The 15,550-nt window shown below is 40.3% G+C and overlaps 1 protein-coding gene across 7 annotated transcripts in view; it reads left to right on the top strand.

Annotated features, from left to right (window-relative positions):
- Nucleotides 1-13,801, top strand: part of DCP1B (decapping mRNA 1B) — a 57,583-nt gene extending 43,782 nt beyond the window's left edge. For all 7 annotated transcript variants that reach the window (XM_075896671.2, XM_075896675.2, XM_075896691.2 and 4 more), the window contains 2 exons: nucleotides 4,309-4,557; nucleotides 12,831-13,801. In XM_075896671.2, coding sequence (XP_075752786.2) covers nucleotides 4,309-4,557; nucleotides 12,831-12,911 — 330 coding nt within the window. In that variant the 3' untranslated portion in view covers nucleotides 12,912-13,801. The remainder of the gene's footprint in view (nucleotides 1-4,308; nucleotides 4,558-12,830) is intronic.
- Nucleotides 13,802-15,550: the final 1,749 nt, after the last annotated feature.

Below are 15,550 nucleotides of genomic sequence, written 5' to 3'. Positions count from 1 at the left end.
TCCTTTGTTGGATAAGTTGAATTTGGCACCTGCACACTGGCCAGCTAAGATCACCTCAGAAGTGTTTTATCTGGAATTATTCCATTGCCAAAAATTGTTCAGGATCTTCAAGCCACAGTAATTATTCTCATTGAAAGTTTGCAGGAGGTACTACCAGTAATAATGCCAGAGTCAACATGTGATGTTTCCAATGGAAGTTTAGAAGTAATTGGCTAAAATTTGTCACTTGGGTAGCTGAACTCAATAGCTAAACTGAAGTCTCCTTTTAGTTGAAGGAGATTATCCTCCATGTGTAAGGAAGCTACTTAAAGGCTAGAATTTATGAAAATGCAGAATCTCATTGGTTAACGGTATATATTTTTAAACTTGTTACATAGAAAATCTAAGATTTTTTGTTTACAAGAAATAGGTACATATATTTTCTAGTCCTATCCTGAGACATTTTAGGTGTGATGATCACTTACGTCTTACATTAGCCAAATATTAACTTTATTCTGTCACTATATATGGCAGGGTCACTTACATACTTAGCCTCTGTTTGTTTTACTAGTGAAAAGCAGTTCCTCTAATTGAAAAATAAATAATTCTTAAGTGATGCCTACTAAACTAGTTTGTACATTTGCTTATGACTAGAATAAGTCCATGTGCTACCTCTGTACTTTGTTACAGATTTATTCCTCAGATTGTATGGCGCAAAGTAAGGATGTTAAATATTGGTTAATTCAATAGTCAATTAACCTCATGAATTCTTATCAAAATACTCAGCTGTTCTGTAGTCCCCGGAGGCGAGGCCAAGCAGCCATTGCGCTCTGGCCCCACTCCCAAGGAGCCCCCTGCCACTCTGTGCTGCCGCCTCCATATCAGGTGGGAGCTGGTCCACAAGGGGGGCCAGTTTAAAAAACAGCCTTGTCCGCGGTAGGTCCTGAATCCAGCACAACCCAGAACTGAGCTGGGCTGCTAGCCAGCCTGCTAAAAAATTTACTGGTGGGAGGAGGGGGTGGAAATAGTCTATAGCATTAACCTATAAGCTTTTGATTAGTCAGTTAATCGATTATACTATTACATCCCTAGAGCAAAGTGGTATCTTTGATTTTTAAGAACCAGACATTGAATCCAAATTCTGTAGAAGCATATTACTTTTCTTTTATCTACAAACAAGTGGGGTTCCGCAGGGGGTCTGTTTTGGTACTGGCTCTGTTTAATATCTTCATCAACGATTTAGATATTGGTATAGAAAGTACGCTTATTAAGTTTGCAGATGATACCAAGCTGGGAGGGATTGCGACTAATCTAGAGGGTAGGGTCATAATTCAAAATGACCTGGACAAATTGGAGAAATGGTCTGAGATAAATAGGATGAAGTTTAATAAAGACAAATGCAAAGTGCTCCACTTAGGAAGGAACAATCAGTTTCACACATACAGAATGGGAAGCGACGGTCTGGGAAGGAGTACGGCAGAAAGGGATCTAGGGGTTATAGTGGACCACAAGTTAAATATGAGTCAGCAGTGATGCTGTTGCAAAGAAAGCAAACATGATTCTGGGATATATTAACAGGTGTGTTGTGAGCAAGACACGAGAAATCATTCTTCTGCTCTACTCTGCGCTGGTTAGGCCTCAGTTGGAGTATTGTGTCCAGTTCTGGGCACCGCATTTCAAGAAAGATGTGGAGAAATTGAGAGGGTCCAGAGAAGAGCAACGAGAATGATTTAAAGGTCTAGAGAATATGACCTATGAGGGAAGGCTAAAGGAATTGGGTTTGTTTAGTTTAGAAAAGAGAAGATTGAGGGGGGACATGATAGCAGTTTTCAGGTATCTAAAAGGGTGTCATAAGGAGGAGGGAAAAAACTTGTTCATCTTGGCCTCTGAGGATAGAACAAGAATAGAATAGAAATTGTAGGTAAATAGTTTTCTTTTTAACAAAGTCTGGCTTTGAAAAATAGAAAAACAATATTTACTTAACAGTGCAGTTAGTGACAGACATTGACACAGTGCATAGTGCATGCTTTTTCATATCCACAAATTCTTTTAGAAAGTTTTTCTGTACCGGTAAATTTAGCATCATAAAGTAGCCTGATAAATTAGTCCTTTTCTCTCTCTCTTTTTGGAATGACTGCATATTATGCTGAATGGTGTTCAAATAGTTTAGATACAATAACAGTAAATATTAAGTCATCTTGTAGCATTGATCCCGGGATATTAAAGACACAATGTAGTGAGGAAATATCTTTTATTAGACCAACATCTGTCATTGAGAGAGTCAAACTTATATAGAGTTTTAGAAGATGCGGCTATGTTTGTTTGATGGTGGTTGTGTTTTTTAATCCAAATCACAGGCATGACAATATTGCTCCCATTTGGAGTCTCTCCAATAATGCCAGATACTTCAGCAATGAGGAAAGCTACAAACTAGAATTAAGGTCCATTGCTAGAGCCTTTTGGCGAACATTTAAACAGCCTGTAACAGTGTTGAAACTCACCACCACAGCTCCTCCTGCTTGTCATTCCAGGAATTAGCTCAGTTCTCAGTAGGGCACCCCCTTCTGGCTGGTGTCTCGCCTTTTGTCACTTTGCGCTCTCCATGCTCTAGCTGTAGGTCCTCTACTTAGCAGGGAAGCTAATAAGGGTCATCAAGAAGACTGAGGTGTTTAATGAGCATTTTGCTTCAAACTTCTATTAAAAAAAAAAAAAAAGGTTTTCTGGTTCTCTACACAATTAATTTTAACAAGGGGGAAGGAATGTAAAATAGGAAAAGAATATTTAGATAAAGTACTTGTATTCAAGCCAGCAGGGCCTGATAGATATCACTCCCAGGACCACAACATCCTCTTTGGGACACTGCCTTCTGGCAGTGCCCACCACTTTGATCTTTCTCCCCTTCTGGGGGTATCAGGAGTTCTGTCTTGTCCTCTGCCACCATGGCCAACTATAGCCCTTTCTAACCCTCACCTCAGGATCAAGCCACAATCTATAAAGGCCATCCTTAAATGTGGTTAGGTGTGGTGCAAAGGGGAAGGGAGGGACCCAGGCTCACCCACTACTCTGTGTCCCCAATTCGGAGACCGTCTGGCGGTATCCTTTTCCTGCTCTCCTCTCCTCTCTACTGCCTCTTGCTCCCTGGTCCACTTCCCTGTGACTCCTTGCACCTCCTTGCCCCTGTATCAAGGCCTACAGCCTGACAGGTGTCAGGTGGGAGCCTGTCTATCTCGCTTCCCTGAGCCTGACTAGTACTGCTCTATCCAGGATGCTTTCTCTCAGGAAATCAGTCCTGCACCCTCATTGGTATGGACCCCAATGCTCTGCTAAGCAGCTCCTTATAATCAGGACTGCCTCAACAAGCCACTTTCTAATTGGCTCCCCTAGGAGCCCTTTCCTCATTGGCTGGGGTTCTGCACAGGCTCCCTCCAGCCTGCTTTAACCCCTTCTGGCCAGAGTGGGCCAGCTGCTCTGCTACTTAGACAGTCCTTATCATATTATCATATTCCTACCAGCATTATCAATGCTGCACATTTAATGGTTCCAAATGTACCCCAAAATAAAAAGGATAAAAACTCTGCAGGTTTGTAGTCTACTTTCAGGTCAATATGTAGCTCCCTACTTAAACTAAAATTAAGGGAACTCTGGCAGATTGATAATAGCATCTAGGTTTCTGGTGAAGATGGTTTCTTTTTCATAGGCTTGTGTTTTCTGTGTCCATGTCCGTCCAGTGTATTGAACATGGGCCAGAAAGTCAATACTGGATTCTGGTCTTGCTCTGCCAGCAGCTTGCTATGGAACTTTGGGCAAGTCACTTAAGCTCTTCTTCCTGTTTTCCAGTCTGTAAAATGAGGATGCATTTCCCCTCCCCACAGTATTTTAAGAGCTGTAGATGAAAAGCACTATAGGTCACTATTAAGTACAAAATATTTATTAAGGTACACATTCATACTAGCAAGTGTATTCTCAAACCAGGGGACATGAAAAGACTGCCTTCTAAGAAGGACCTCAAGTGTTGCAGTTTGCCATTCTTCTACAATGCTAATATTTATTATAGTCAAACTTTTATAATAATCTGATTTTGTATTTAAGTAAATTGCCAGTTATGAAGACTTTATTATACTTGAGATTCAGTACTGCAGTTTTGAATACATGGGTGATCGTGAGCCCCAGATACTCTTAATCTTCACTGTACTCTTGCATATTTGCTCTTGTGATTCTGTTGCAGGATGGAGTCCTCTTCATCTTTGCTCCTGTATTCTTAGTGAATATATACATGCAGTATGCTTGCTTAAATGCTTCCATTTTTTTTATTAACTTGTGTATTGACAGGTAATCTCACCTCAGCGTATTCCTGCTACTGTGACTCCTACACTGCTGATGTCTCCCATGTTGTTCACACAGTCCACACCTGCTCTGCCAAAGGCAAGTGAAAGTAGGTGCTTACCACCTGGAAATCAAGAATCTCCTGCCAATGCCGCTAGTCTTCTCCTTCCTATGCAGAATCCAGAGCCATCAATCATAAATAGCAACTCCTTGACCAAGATGCAACTGCAGGAAACACTTTTACACCTGATCCAGGTAAAGAATCAGAAACATTCCCCCTTCGCTTGCATCCCTCTTTCCCTTTATGATTTTAATACCTCTGATGCATAATTGATCCCACTCACCAGTCTGGTTGATAGATTAGTAAACTCAAATGTCCACCAAGTGTTGTACTATTTTGGCTGTATATTAAAGAAGTGATAAATCGTTGTCCCTGTTGGTACAATTTTGGTTTAACTGCATTTTGATTAATGCTGCAGTTTTGGGTGCAGCAGTTTAAGAATGGTAATACATTTGAGGGGATTCAGGGAACCAAGATGCTATGGACTTAAAGGAATTGCCTTAAAGGTGAAAACTACTACATGAATATAATTGAGCTAAAAGAAGGCATATCAATGGCAATACTTTGGAAATCCTTAAAGGATATCCATGTTAGGGCAGGAGAAGTTCAGATAGGAATAAGAAATAATGAGTTGAAAGTGAACAAGTAAAGATTTTAAAAATATTTCGATATTTCTTTAATTTTTACAACAACAACAACAACGTCCATTAAATCCAACTTGATTCAGATACAGACTCAGATACAATCTTGACAGAACACTCGGGAACATTGTATATAAAACTATTCTGTATTTGTCACAGGGTAGAATGAGTGCTCTTTGACGATCCTATCTTGAAATTTTATGAATACTAGAATAGGGATGTAAAATTTCGATTTGGCTAATCGAATAGTCGATGCAATTTGCATTGGCTATTCAATTAGTCAATAAGGGTGCTTCCATTTTTGAAGTGTAGCAACAGCCAGTGTCAGGCTCTACATGGTGTTTCAAAGCAGCAGTGCCATGTGGAGCGTGGGGTCAGCTGGGGACTTCCCTGCTGACCCCGGGCTGCACGTGGCACCTCCACTTTGAAATACTGCATGTAGCCCAGGCCAGCTGGGGACCTGGGCTGCATTTCAAAGCAGCACTGCATGGAGCCCAGGGTCTGGCCTAGGGATGTTAAATATCAGTTAATTGACTAGTCGAGTAACCTCGCTGCTGCAGGAGGAAGGCTGGAGAGACTTCTGTGCTGCTTTGACATCCCTCAGCATGGAGAGCTCACAGAGCTACTCACGATACTTCTCCCAGCAGCTGAAAGTGCTATGGGAGAACTCGGAGAGAATCCCAAGAAGCATAGGGATTAGTTCTGCCCCCCCACAATACTGCACTGTGGGATGCTTACCCACGTTGCTTTGCTCTTATCTATTGACAGGGGAGCTAGCAACATGGCCATGAAATGTTGATAATAGGAGTAAGAAAATACAGTTTGATCGGTTTTTACTTTTGCTGATTTTTGCATGTCAACAGCACTTTTGTCACCAAACCCTCCCAGCGTAGACATAGTCAACGTCCAGGCCACTTGTCTACATAAGTGTAGGTCCTCTACTTCGCAGGGAAGCTAATAACGGACATCAAGAAGACTGAGGTGTTTAATGAGCATTTTGCTTCAAACTTCTCTAACAAAAGGTTTTCTGATTCTCTACACAATTAATTTTAACAAGGGGGAAGGAATGTAAAATAAGAAAAGACTATTTAGATGGATATCATCCTAAAATACCTAAGGAACTAGCTGAGAAAAATTATCTTCAAGAAATCATGGAGGACAGGTGACGTCTAGAAGAGGACTAGAGAAAGGCAAATAAAGTACCTATCTTTAAAAAGGGGAACAAAGAAGAACTGGGGAATTATAGGATCAGTCAGCCTAACTTTGTTGATCTGGAAAACTATTGTAAGCACCTAGAGGATAACAGGGTTATAGAACAGCAAGCATGGATTTATCAGGAACAAACCCTGCTAAACCAACCTAGTTTCCTTCTTTGATGGGGCTACTAGCCTAGTGGTGGGGAGGGAGGCGGAAATAGCAGACGTAATTAAGTAAAGCTTTTGATAGTTCCACATGACAGTCTCGTAAACAATTTAGGGAAAAGCAGTCTAGATGGAATTATTAGAAAGTGATGCACAACTGTTTGAAGAACCGTTCTCGTGCTGTCCAGCAAGGAGGATACATCTAATGGGATTTCACAGGGTGGGAATTTGGTACTATTCGGTATTTTCATTAATGACTTGCATAATGGAACAGAGAGGGGGCATACCTAAATAAGGTTAAGATTTTGTCACGGTTATTTTTATTAAAAATCACAGCCAGGTTGCAGTCAATGAACAACAATCCACAGAAGCCTGTGACATGTCTGTGTCATCCTTTACTAAAAATAATCAGGGGGGTTGACAGTACAAGCATACATTTTTGTTGTAATCATTTCTGGTTTGTATTTATTCGTTCATTTAATTATTTATTTATTTATAAATATTTTCCCCCATCTCACTATTTAAAATATTCAAGGCAGCTTACAAAAATTTTAAAACACAATAGATATAAAAAAGTTAAATATAAGATCCCAACAGGGGCATAAAACCTGCTAAGACATCTCAAGAGGTGGGATGGACTGGCGCACACGCACGCGCGCGCGCACACACACACACACACACACAAGCACCAATAAAAGCACAGGTAAGAAGGGTGGCTTGTATTGTTCCTGGAAATATACCAGAAGACAGCGCAGCTGCTGGAGCACCAGCATAATGTTCTCCATATAATGAGTGTTAGTTAAAACTCAAGCAGCCACGTTCTGGACCAGTTGAAGTTTCCGAAGTCTCTTCAAAGGCAGCCCCATGTAAGAGTGCATTGCAGTAGTCCAATCAGGATGTGACAAAAGCATGAATCACCGTAGCCAGGTCATTCTTATTCAGGAATGGTCTCAACTGGTGGATGAGCCAAAGCTTCCCAAAAGCACGCCTGGCCACTGAAGAAATCTGATTCTTAAATGTTAGAAAAGGGTCCAGGAAGACTTCCAAGCTACATACCTATTCTTTCAGGGGGAGTGTGACTCCATCCAGAACAGGTAACATACCACATTCCCAGACAGATAACTTCCTGAGCCAAAGAACCTTGGTCTTATCTGGATTTAGCTTATTCAACCTCATCCAGTCCATCACCACCTCCAGGCACCAGTTCAGATCAGGCGCCACCACACCTGGATCCAGTGTCACACAGAAATAAAGTTAGGTGTCATCTGCACCCATCTTCCAGATCTTACGACCTCTCCAGCGGTTTCATGTAGATGTTAAACATCATAGAGGACAAGATGGAACCTTGCGGGGCCCCATAGCACAGTCGCCACAAGGTCAGACAGCAGCCCCTCCTCCCACCCCACCCCCAGCTGCACCTTCTGAAAGCTTCCTAACAGGTAAGACTGGAATCACCACAAAACAGTGCCTCTGATACCCAACTCTGCGAGGCACTCCAGAAGGATACCATGGTTGATGGTATCGAAAGCCGCCGAGAGATCCAAGAGAATCAACAGGGATGCACTCCCTCTATCTATCTCCCAGTATAGGTCGTCTCAAGTCGGTTTCTGTTCCAAAACCAGGCCTGAAGCCAGACTGAAATGGATCTAGATAATCTGTTTATTCCAAGAAAGTTTGGAGTTGCAACACCATTGCCCACTTGAGTACCTTGCCCAGGAAGGGAATATTAGCGACTGGGTGATAGTTATTCAAATCATATGGGTCCAGGGAAGGCTTCTTAAGTAATGTTTTATCACCACCTATTTCAAGATGAGGGGAACCATACCAGATCTAAAAGGAGAATTAATAATCCCCTGGCCCCAAACAGTCATCTTTCTGGTGCCTAATTTATGTTGGATTCAAAACAAAATTTTCCTTGACACATGATCAATAAGACTGCTGAAACAAACTCTTTAAGTCAGCCACCTCCCCCAGAGTCCTTTGTTTCTTCATTGTCAAGGAATTTGATGGGCAGGGAGAGACAGAGGGTTTCTTGGGGAATCTGCCCCTGCTTTTTTGTTGTTTGTTTGTTTGTTTTGTTTTTATTAGACAGTCTTTCTATTAAACAGAAACTGTTTTTGTCTGTCTGCCATGGGATTTCCAACTTTCTCTCACACGTGCAGATACCTATACAAACATATGGGTGTGCATCATATTTGTATTGCAAGGGTTGGAAGGCCTTCTGCAAAGTTCAGTTTGATTGGGATGGGTTCCAGAGGCTTCTGGAAAGTTTGATTTGAGTGGGATCGTGCCCTCACATTTGCTTACCTTGAAAGATGGATCAAAGATGAATATTCGGACAAGACCAGCTGTCATATGCACCCCTCGCTTTTCATACACAATAGATAAAGAAGGCTACTTCTATGACTTACTGCTTCTTTAAAGACCTTTTCGAAAGGAATCTGAGCTTTCGGAAGGACACGGAACTGCCAAGCAATTCTTTATTGCCAGTCAAGACTTTTTGCGATCGAGGAACAGTAACATAAAAGAATTCCAGTGACTTGAACAAGAAATAGAAGCTGCCATCAATCAAATTAACACTTTCATGCAGATAGAGTATGGCTAAGCTCAACAGAATCGAAATCCAGACAAAATCAAGTTGATTGAGGTGGAAGAATCGAACTTTAACATGCCAGGTGAAGATTTCAAAAGCGGAAGATCTTGAATGAGTCTCAAACAGAGACAACTGTTCAACTACATTATATCCCACATTTAGCATGAGCTATTAGCCACAGATCAGAATCCAGCAACGCCACCTCTCCTGTTGTTCATCACTGTAGGCGCCAGAACTGGCAAGACATTTCTACTCAAGCTGCTGATTAAGCTGATTTATCATTTTTACTGACCAGTAGATCCTGCTGGGACCTTCTTCAAAGTGGCAGCCCCCACTGGAGTAGCTGCATTATTGGTCAACGACCAAAATGCTGAACTCAATGTTCAAGTTGCCCATTCAAAAAGACTGCCACATGCCCTCTTTGACATCCTTGTCTGGAGATTGCCTTCAATTTATGTGACACCAATGGCATCATGTGAGATTCGTTATCATTGAAGAAGTTTCTATGATACCATATGAGTGGTTAGTGTACATTGATCTTCGGTTAAGAGAACGTAAAAATTTTGATTAACTTTTTGGAGGCTTGAACATCTTGCTCTTCGGTGATCTCCTTCAATTTCTACTAGTATCAGGCAGTCCCATTTATAAGCTGCCTGTTTCACTGAGACCTGCTGTGCATCTCTGGTGCCTCTTTAGCTTTTGTGAATTGACTGAAAACATGCAACAGCAAGGGGATACATTTATCGAAATTTTAAATCTTCAAGCGAAAAAACTCTCACTAGAACAACTAAATATTTTACTATATAAATGTGAGGAAAGCCAGCAACAAGGGGACTTTTCACCGGGAAAAGTTTTGAGAATCAGGCCAACTTGTAAACCACAATATTGTATTGTGGACAACCACAATAATTAAGTTTTGTCCAGTTTAGACAATGCAAACCTCCAAATGTTCACAATCACAGTGCAAAATACACTACTCATTGAGCAGAGAAGACGAGTGCCTAACCTTTATCAAGCTATACCAACAAAGATCGATAAACGGCAGGCGTTCCAAAGAGAATTGGAATATATCTGGGCGCTAAAGTTGTGTGTCGGTACAGTGTTGACCAAGCAACAAGTTTGGTCAATGGCAAAATTGGCACCATCACCAACATAATATAGCCCTATTTCTGCCACAACCAAATTCATGAAACCGATATCCCTAAAGTTGAAATTGGTTCATTGATGTGCTTTCCGACATCACCTTCAAATTCAATCATGTCAGTTTCAAGCACATTTAGGATACAGCGTGGTGGAGCGGTGAATGCTTCCAATCATCTCACTTATGCTGTTACCGCCCACAAACTAAAGGGATCCCAGTGGATAGAGCAGTTGTGAATCTTGGCTCTCAATACATTGCGCCAGCTCAACCATTTGTGGCGCTCAGTCAAGTACGTTCATTAGAAGGTGTAGAGATAGGTGTAGAAATTGATCCAAACAAATTAATGGGCAACAGTGTTTGTCATAGAAGAACAGCATCTTCAAAGCCTTCCTCCTTTTCACCAACCAAAACAATTGATCGATCACCTCAATTACTTTATCCTTGCCTTACACACAACTGTTTTTCATTACAAATATAAATACCTAGTGCAAAAAAAATTTTGTAAAAAAATCTAGCTCAAAATATATAAGCATATCAGAATGAATCTTGGAGTTTTTATTAGTTGAAACACACTAGATTTAAGACCAAAAAGACAAAAATAAAGTTTTAAGCTATCAATTTAGGAGAAAGATTGGATGGCTAAGCACGATTCAGGCTAGTTGCTAACTGTTAGCCATCCAATCTTTCTCCTAAATTGCTAGCTTAAAACTTTTAGACTTTTTGGTGCCCTTTTTTATTATTTTTAGTCTTTTGGTGAGTTTTTAGAAAAATTGTCCTTTTTAAAAGATTTGTTATATATTTTATATTTTTCAGTTCCCCTCTTGAAAAACATTTCCAATGGGAACAAAGGGACAGGTAGTCTTTGTGGAAGGGAGCTCCATGCTCTTTCTTTGCTAATATGGATTTTTGCCTCTGACTGCTTTTCTGCCAAAGAATGGCCACTTAAGGTTGATGGACCATTAACTGTTGTTTGCACCTTGCTGAGGCATCAGCTTGCTCTGTCTCTAAGGAATTGATTTGGCCACTCCTCAGACTTTTCTGGAAAACATACTTTTAGTAATGATTTTGGTTTGTTTATAACTTCACATATAACACTGCTTGTTTATAACTTCACATATAACACTGCTATGTACATTTTATACCAGCAAATTAGTTTTCAAATGATACCTTTCAAGGCATACTTTGTACAAAGATTAATGCAGTAGTATGTAGGATGTGAGTATGGGTATGTTCTGTCACAAGGACTGTACATGTTATACTTTGAAGCTTTGTCTGCAAAAAGTACATATAAGCAGGTTTTTCTCCGTGGTACAAAGATTAATTAGATTGCTAGGAAATTACCTGTTGTTAAAACATTCTGCATTTGATACTGGAAGCAGGCTTCATGTCCATTGTCTCCTGATTTGCAGCATCAATCTCATATGATTCTGATTCACCAAGCAAAGTTGTAATTTTAGTTATCCTCCTATGCTCATGCGTGTGTGTTCACTCCCTTGTAATTTGAGTTGTTCTGTTCCTCCATTCTGTCAGGTTGTTAAGTTCTGATGCCATAGTTCTTAAACTGTGGTGTATAAAAGCCTTTGGTCTGCAAAATGAATCATTTTGAGAACCAATCAGTGTGGTGTATTGCAGTGTCAGAAAGGGAGATGGTTTGTGGAAAAATATTTTATTGCAAAATGGTCTGCAGAATGAATGAAGCTTTGAGAACTACTGTCCAAAAGAGCCGTAGAGTTCAAAGTCAAAAGGGACTACCATATTATCTGCATGATAGGTCATCAACACCATCCAGCATCTCCACACTTAACCAGCAGCTGATTTTAAACCAAAGCTTACAGCCCATATGAGACTAAATTGTTACATGCTACTGGTAGACAGTATGAGGGACCAAGGTGCACAATGCCTAAGATCATTGTAGACAATATGAGGGACCAAGGTGCACAATGCCTAAGATCATTGGAAAGACTGGGAATTAGAGATACCAGCAAATGACTCCGATTCCCTACTACAGAGGAATGCTAAAAGCCTCAAGATCTTTGGCAATCTGACTTGAGGGAAAATTCCTTCCCCAGTCCACATATGAAGATCAGCTAGACCCTAAGCAGGTGATCAAGAATCCACCATCTACTTAAGAATGCATGGCTGGAGGAACCAGTGCAGCTTAAGACTGTTAAAGCCAATGACACTTACTGCAGGTACAGTAATTTACCTGCATAGAATTTAGTGTAACAGGAACTAAATCAGCACACCTGCTCTCCCAGGCACTTTGGTATTATTGCTACAGGAGTTCATAAGGAACAGAAACTACGTAAAGGATCTCCTCCTTATGTGATAATTAGGGTGAAGGGAAGAAATTGCAATTATGTTATCACTGCAGAAGTCTTGCAGAATGAGGAAGAGAAAAAGTCTAATTTTCCTCCAGCCCCAATGCTAGCACAAATTTACAAAGTTTCCTGTTTTCCATCTCTTCAACTCGTCTAAAAAAATAAGAATTCCCCCTTTTCTCATGCCGCCAATGTATGTGAAAATGCTGTTAAAGCTATAAGCTGTAGATAACACTGTGTTTGGATTTTGTGATCTGTTTTTGTGTGTTTGGTGATGAAAATCTCCTGTTAATGCCAATTTTGAGTGGGATGGTAAGGTTGAAAATTCATTAGACTCTGAAAAGAAAATAATTCAGAACCTTTTAGCATGGGAACTTCCAATAATAAGTCTTATTTATTTTGTTTTTCAGAATGACGACAACTTCTTAAACATTATCTATGAAGCATATCTCTTCAGTGTGAGAGAGGCAGCCATCAAAAAGTCTGTGTAAAAGAGAATTTTTAAATTAAATTTCTATGACTTCCTGAATTCCAGGAAGAAAAAGTCTCATGCCAACTGGCATTACATTGTTTAAAAGTTCCTGCCTTTAAAAACAATAAAATGAAATAAATGGTCATAGACTTTTTAGATACGCTTAAATATTGCTTGTTGGCAAGAACATGCTGTACTGAGAAATGTGTGGGTGGAAACTGCTTTCCTGGGAGGAGAGTAACAAGGCTAAAGACTTAATCACAAAATATCTTAAATTATTATTTTTCTTATATGAGCCTGTTACTAGATAAATTATATTTCCTTCGTAAAGACTCTGTTCTCAGAGTTCATTTTTCTTTTTATTTATAGCTGTGATTATTCATGGACTAGATATTTAACATATTTTGTTCTCAAGTAGATGTTATCACTTCTATTACTCAACACTTTCAAAATGAACAATGCCCATTCATTGCCACCATGTGGCAGTATTGGACTGTTTTTAAACTCTGAAGATCTTTTGAAGCAGAGGTTCTTCCATCAAGTTTTTTTTTAAAAAGTTTCAAAGAACATGGTGACGTTTTTCCTTAGCGGTTTTTTTTTAAGGAAAATCAGTTTGTTTGTCTTCACAATATTGATATCCAAATGCAGAAATGGAACTCCTCAGAGTTTTTTAAAATTATAGGGTGGCCCTTTTGTTTGTGATTTTTCTTGTTGTTAGAAAGTAGATCTAATGTGGCACTAGCTATGTTTCTGTGCTTATGGAAACAATCTGCATAATCATAAGCAATATGTAAACTGTTCAAGAAAACAATTATTTGGTTTATAAATCTTTTTTTAAGTATGTTCCTCCAAGATGGGTCAGTGGTTTCAATGATACATTTATAAAGAAAATAAAATGGATTAACCAGAGTGTGCAGTGGATTCATTTTACTACTACATGAACCAAATATTTAGTTCCAAAGAGTCACTTGTCAAATTTGTTAAGGTCTGAATTTAATACACATCTAAATGTGTATAGGAATGAAGTAAATTAAAGTGGGCAATGTGCACCACATTAAAATGTATTAAATCAATCAGAATAAATAAACAAATATGGTGGTTTTAGTTCCTACACCATCTGCCATTGAAGAATGTATGTAAAGCCATGGTTTGTTCATAGTCCTCATCAAAGAAAAAAATCGGTCCACTTTTTTTTCTATTCTGTAATGCTACTTTATAAAAATGCTTAGCAGAAATGTTTCCTTTTTGCTTTCAGAACCAGATCTTTTTATTGTAATAACAAAAATATGTTTTACTGCTTTACTCCCAGTACTGTAGAGGCAAATCAGAAAGGCCTTATCTACATAGGCAAATGTATTCAGTATTGCATGCAGTATATTTAAACTGATTATAGTTGTTCAGTTACATAGTTGACCACCACGCCCCCTCATAAACACTCTGATTTTGGTATGAGAGCAGCTTTTCTCCGTTTAACTTGCATTGTTTGGGAATGCTTAATCTAAACTGAAAATAGCAATTCTTATACCCGCATTAGAGTGTCTTTCTAGGGGTTATACGCATGTAACTGCCCTAGTAAAAGTTTCCCATGTAGGCAAGCCCTAAGAGGACAAGGTGGGTTCTGTTTCTTTTTCATAATCAACAAATGTCTTCAGTGAGCTTCAAAGTCACAACTGTACAAGCCCACTGAAGGCAAAGGGTTACACAGATATCGTGGAGGGGATATCTTGGAGAGAGGTTCTGATTCTGGTCTCACATCCAGTATACAAGGGTGTGATTCTGTTGACTCCATTGAAGTCACTCTTGATTCACAACGTGAGGTATCTTTTCCCATTCTTCTGGTCACATACGCACAGAGTAATATTTCAGCCTTTCTTCATCCATCTATGCCTCACTGAGCCCTTGTCTGCTCTAGGGAGTTATTTCAAAATATTTATTTTGAAATAACTCCTGCTTGTCATGAGGAATAATACTTATTTTGAAATTGTTATTCAAAGTAGCGTTAGTGTGGATGCTCAGTTGCTGCTGTTTCAAAATAATTGGTCTCCAGAGACCTCTCTCAGCTGAACTTGTGACCACTCTGGCCACACCCTTAATAACTCCAGTGCTCCCCTTCTGCAGAGTTTAAAGCTGCAGGCAGAAGGGAAAGTGCTTGTGGCACCAGGGCAGACTTGCTAGCCCCATGCCACATAGCACGCTTCATTAAGTCATGTTGGACCCCAGCGCTCCCTCTGTGCCCTATGTGGCTGCCAGCACTCCTGCAGCACCCTCTGATGCCCCTGGCCAGGGATGAAAAGGGGGCAGTAGCCTGGATTGGTGTGGAGATCCTGCAAGAGACCAACATCCAGGATTTCCGCACCAGAAGGCAGAATACCGATGTCTGTAGCCAGCCTGGTGGAGAAAAGCCACATGTGGACCCTCGACCAGGTTCGCATGAATGTCAAAGAACTCCAGCAGGCCTACACTAAGGTTAGGGAACAAAGTTCTTGCTCTGGGGTGGCACCGCATAGCTGCCTCCTCTCTCCCCATTGCTGTCATAAGCTCCGGCCAGGACACCCAGGGCGTTAGCCTCCAAAAGGGCAGGGTTGTGGAGGAGGAGGAGCAGGACACCATGCCCGCCAGACAGGAGCTGATCCTCATCCTGGAGCCAGTCCTCCATTT

The sequence above is a fragment of the Pelodiscus sinensis genome, chromosome 1, assembly GCF_052426305.1.
Source record: "Pelodiscus sinensis isolate ZL-2025 chromosome 1, ASM5242630v1, whole genome shotgun sequence".
NCBI classification, from domain to species: Eukaryota; Metazoa; Chordata; order Testudines; family Trionychidae; genus Pelodiscus; species Pelodiscus sinensis.
The sequence above is the reverse complement of the archived record's forward strand: the minus strand, read 5'-3'. Positions and strand labels throughout refer to the sequence as shown.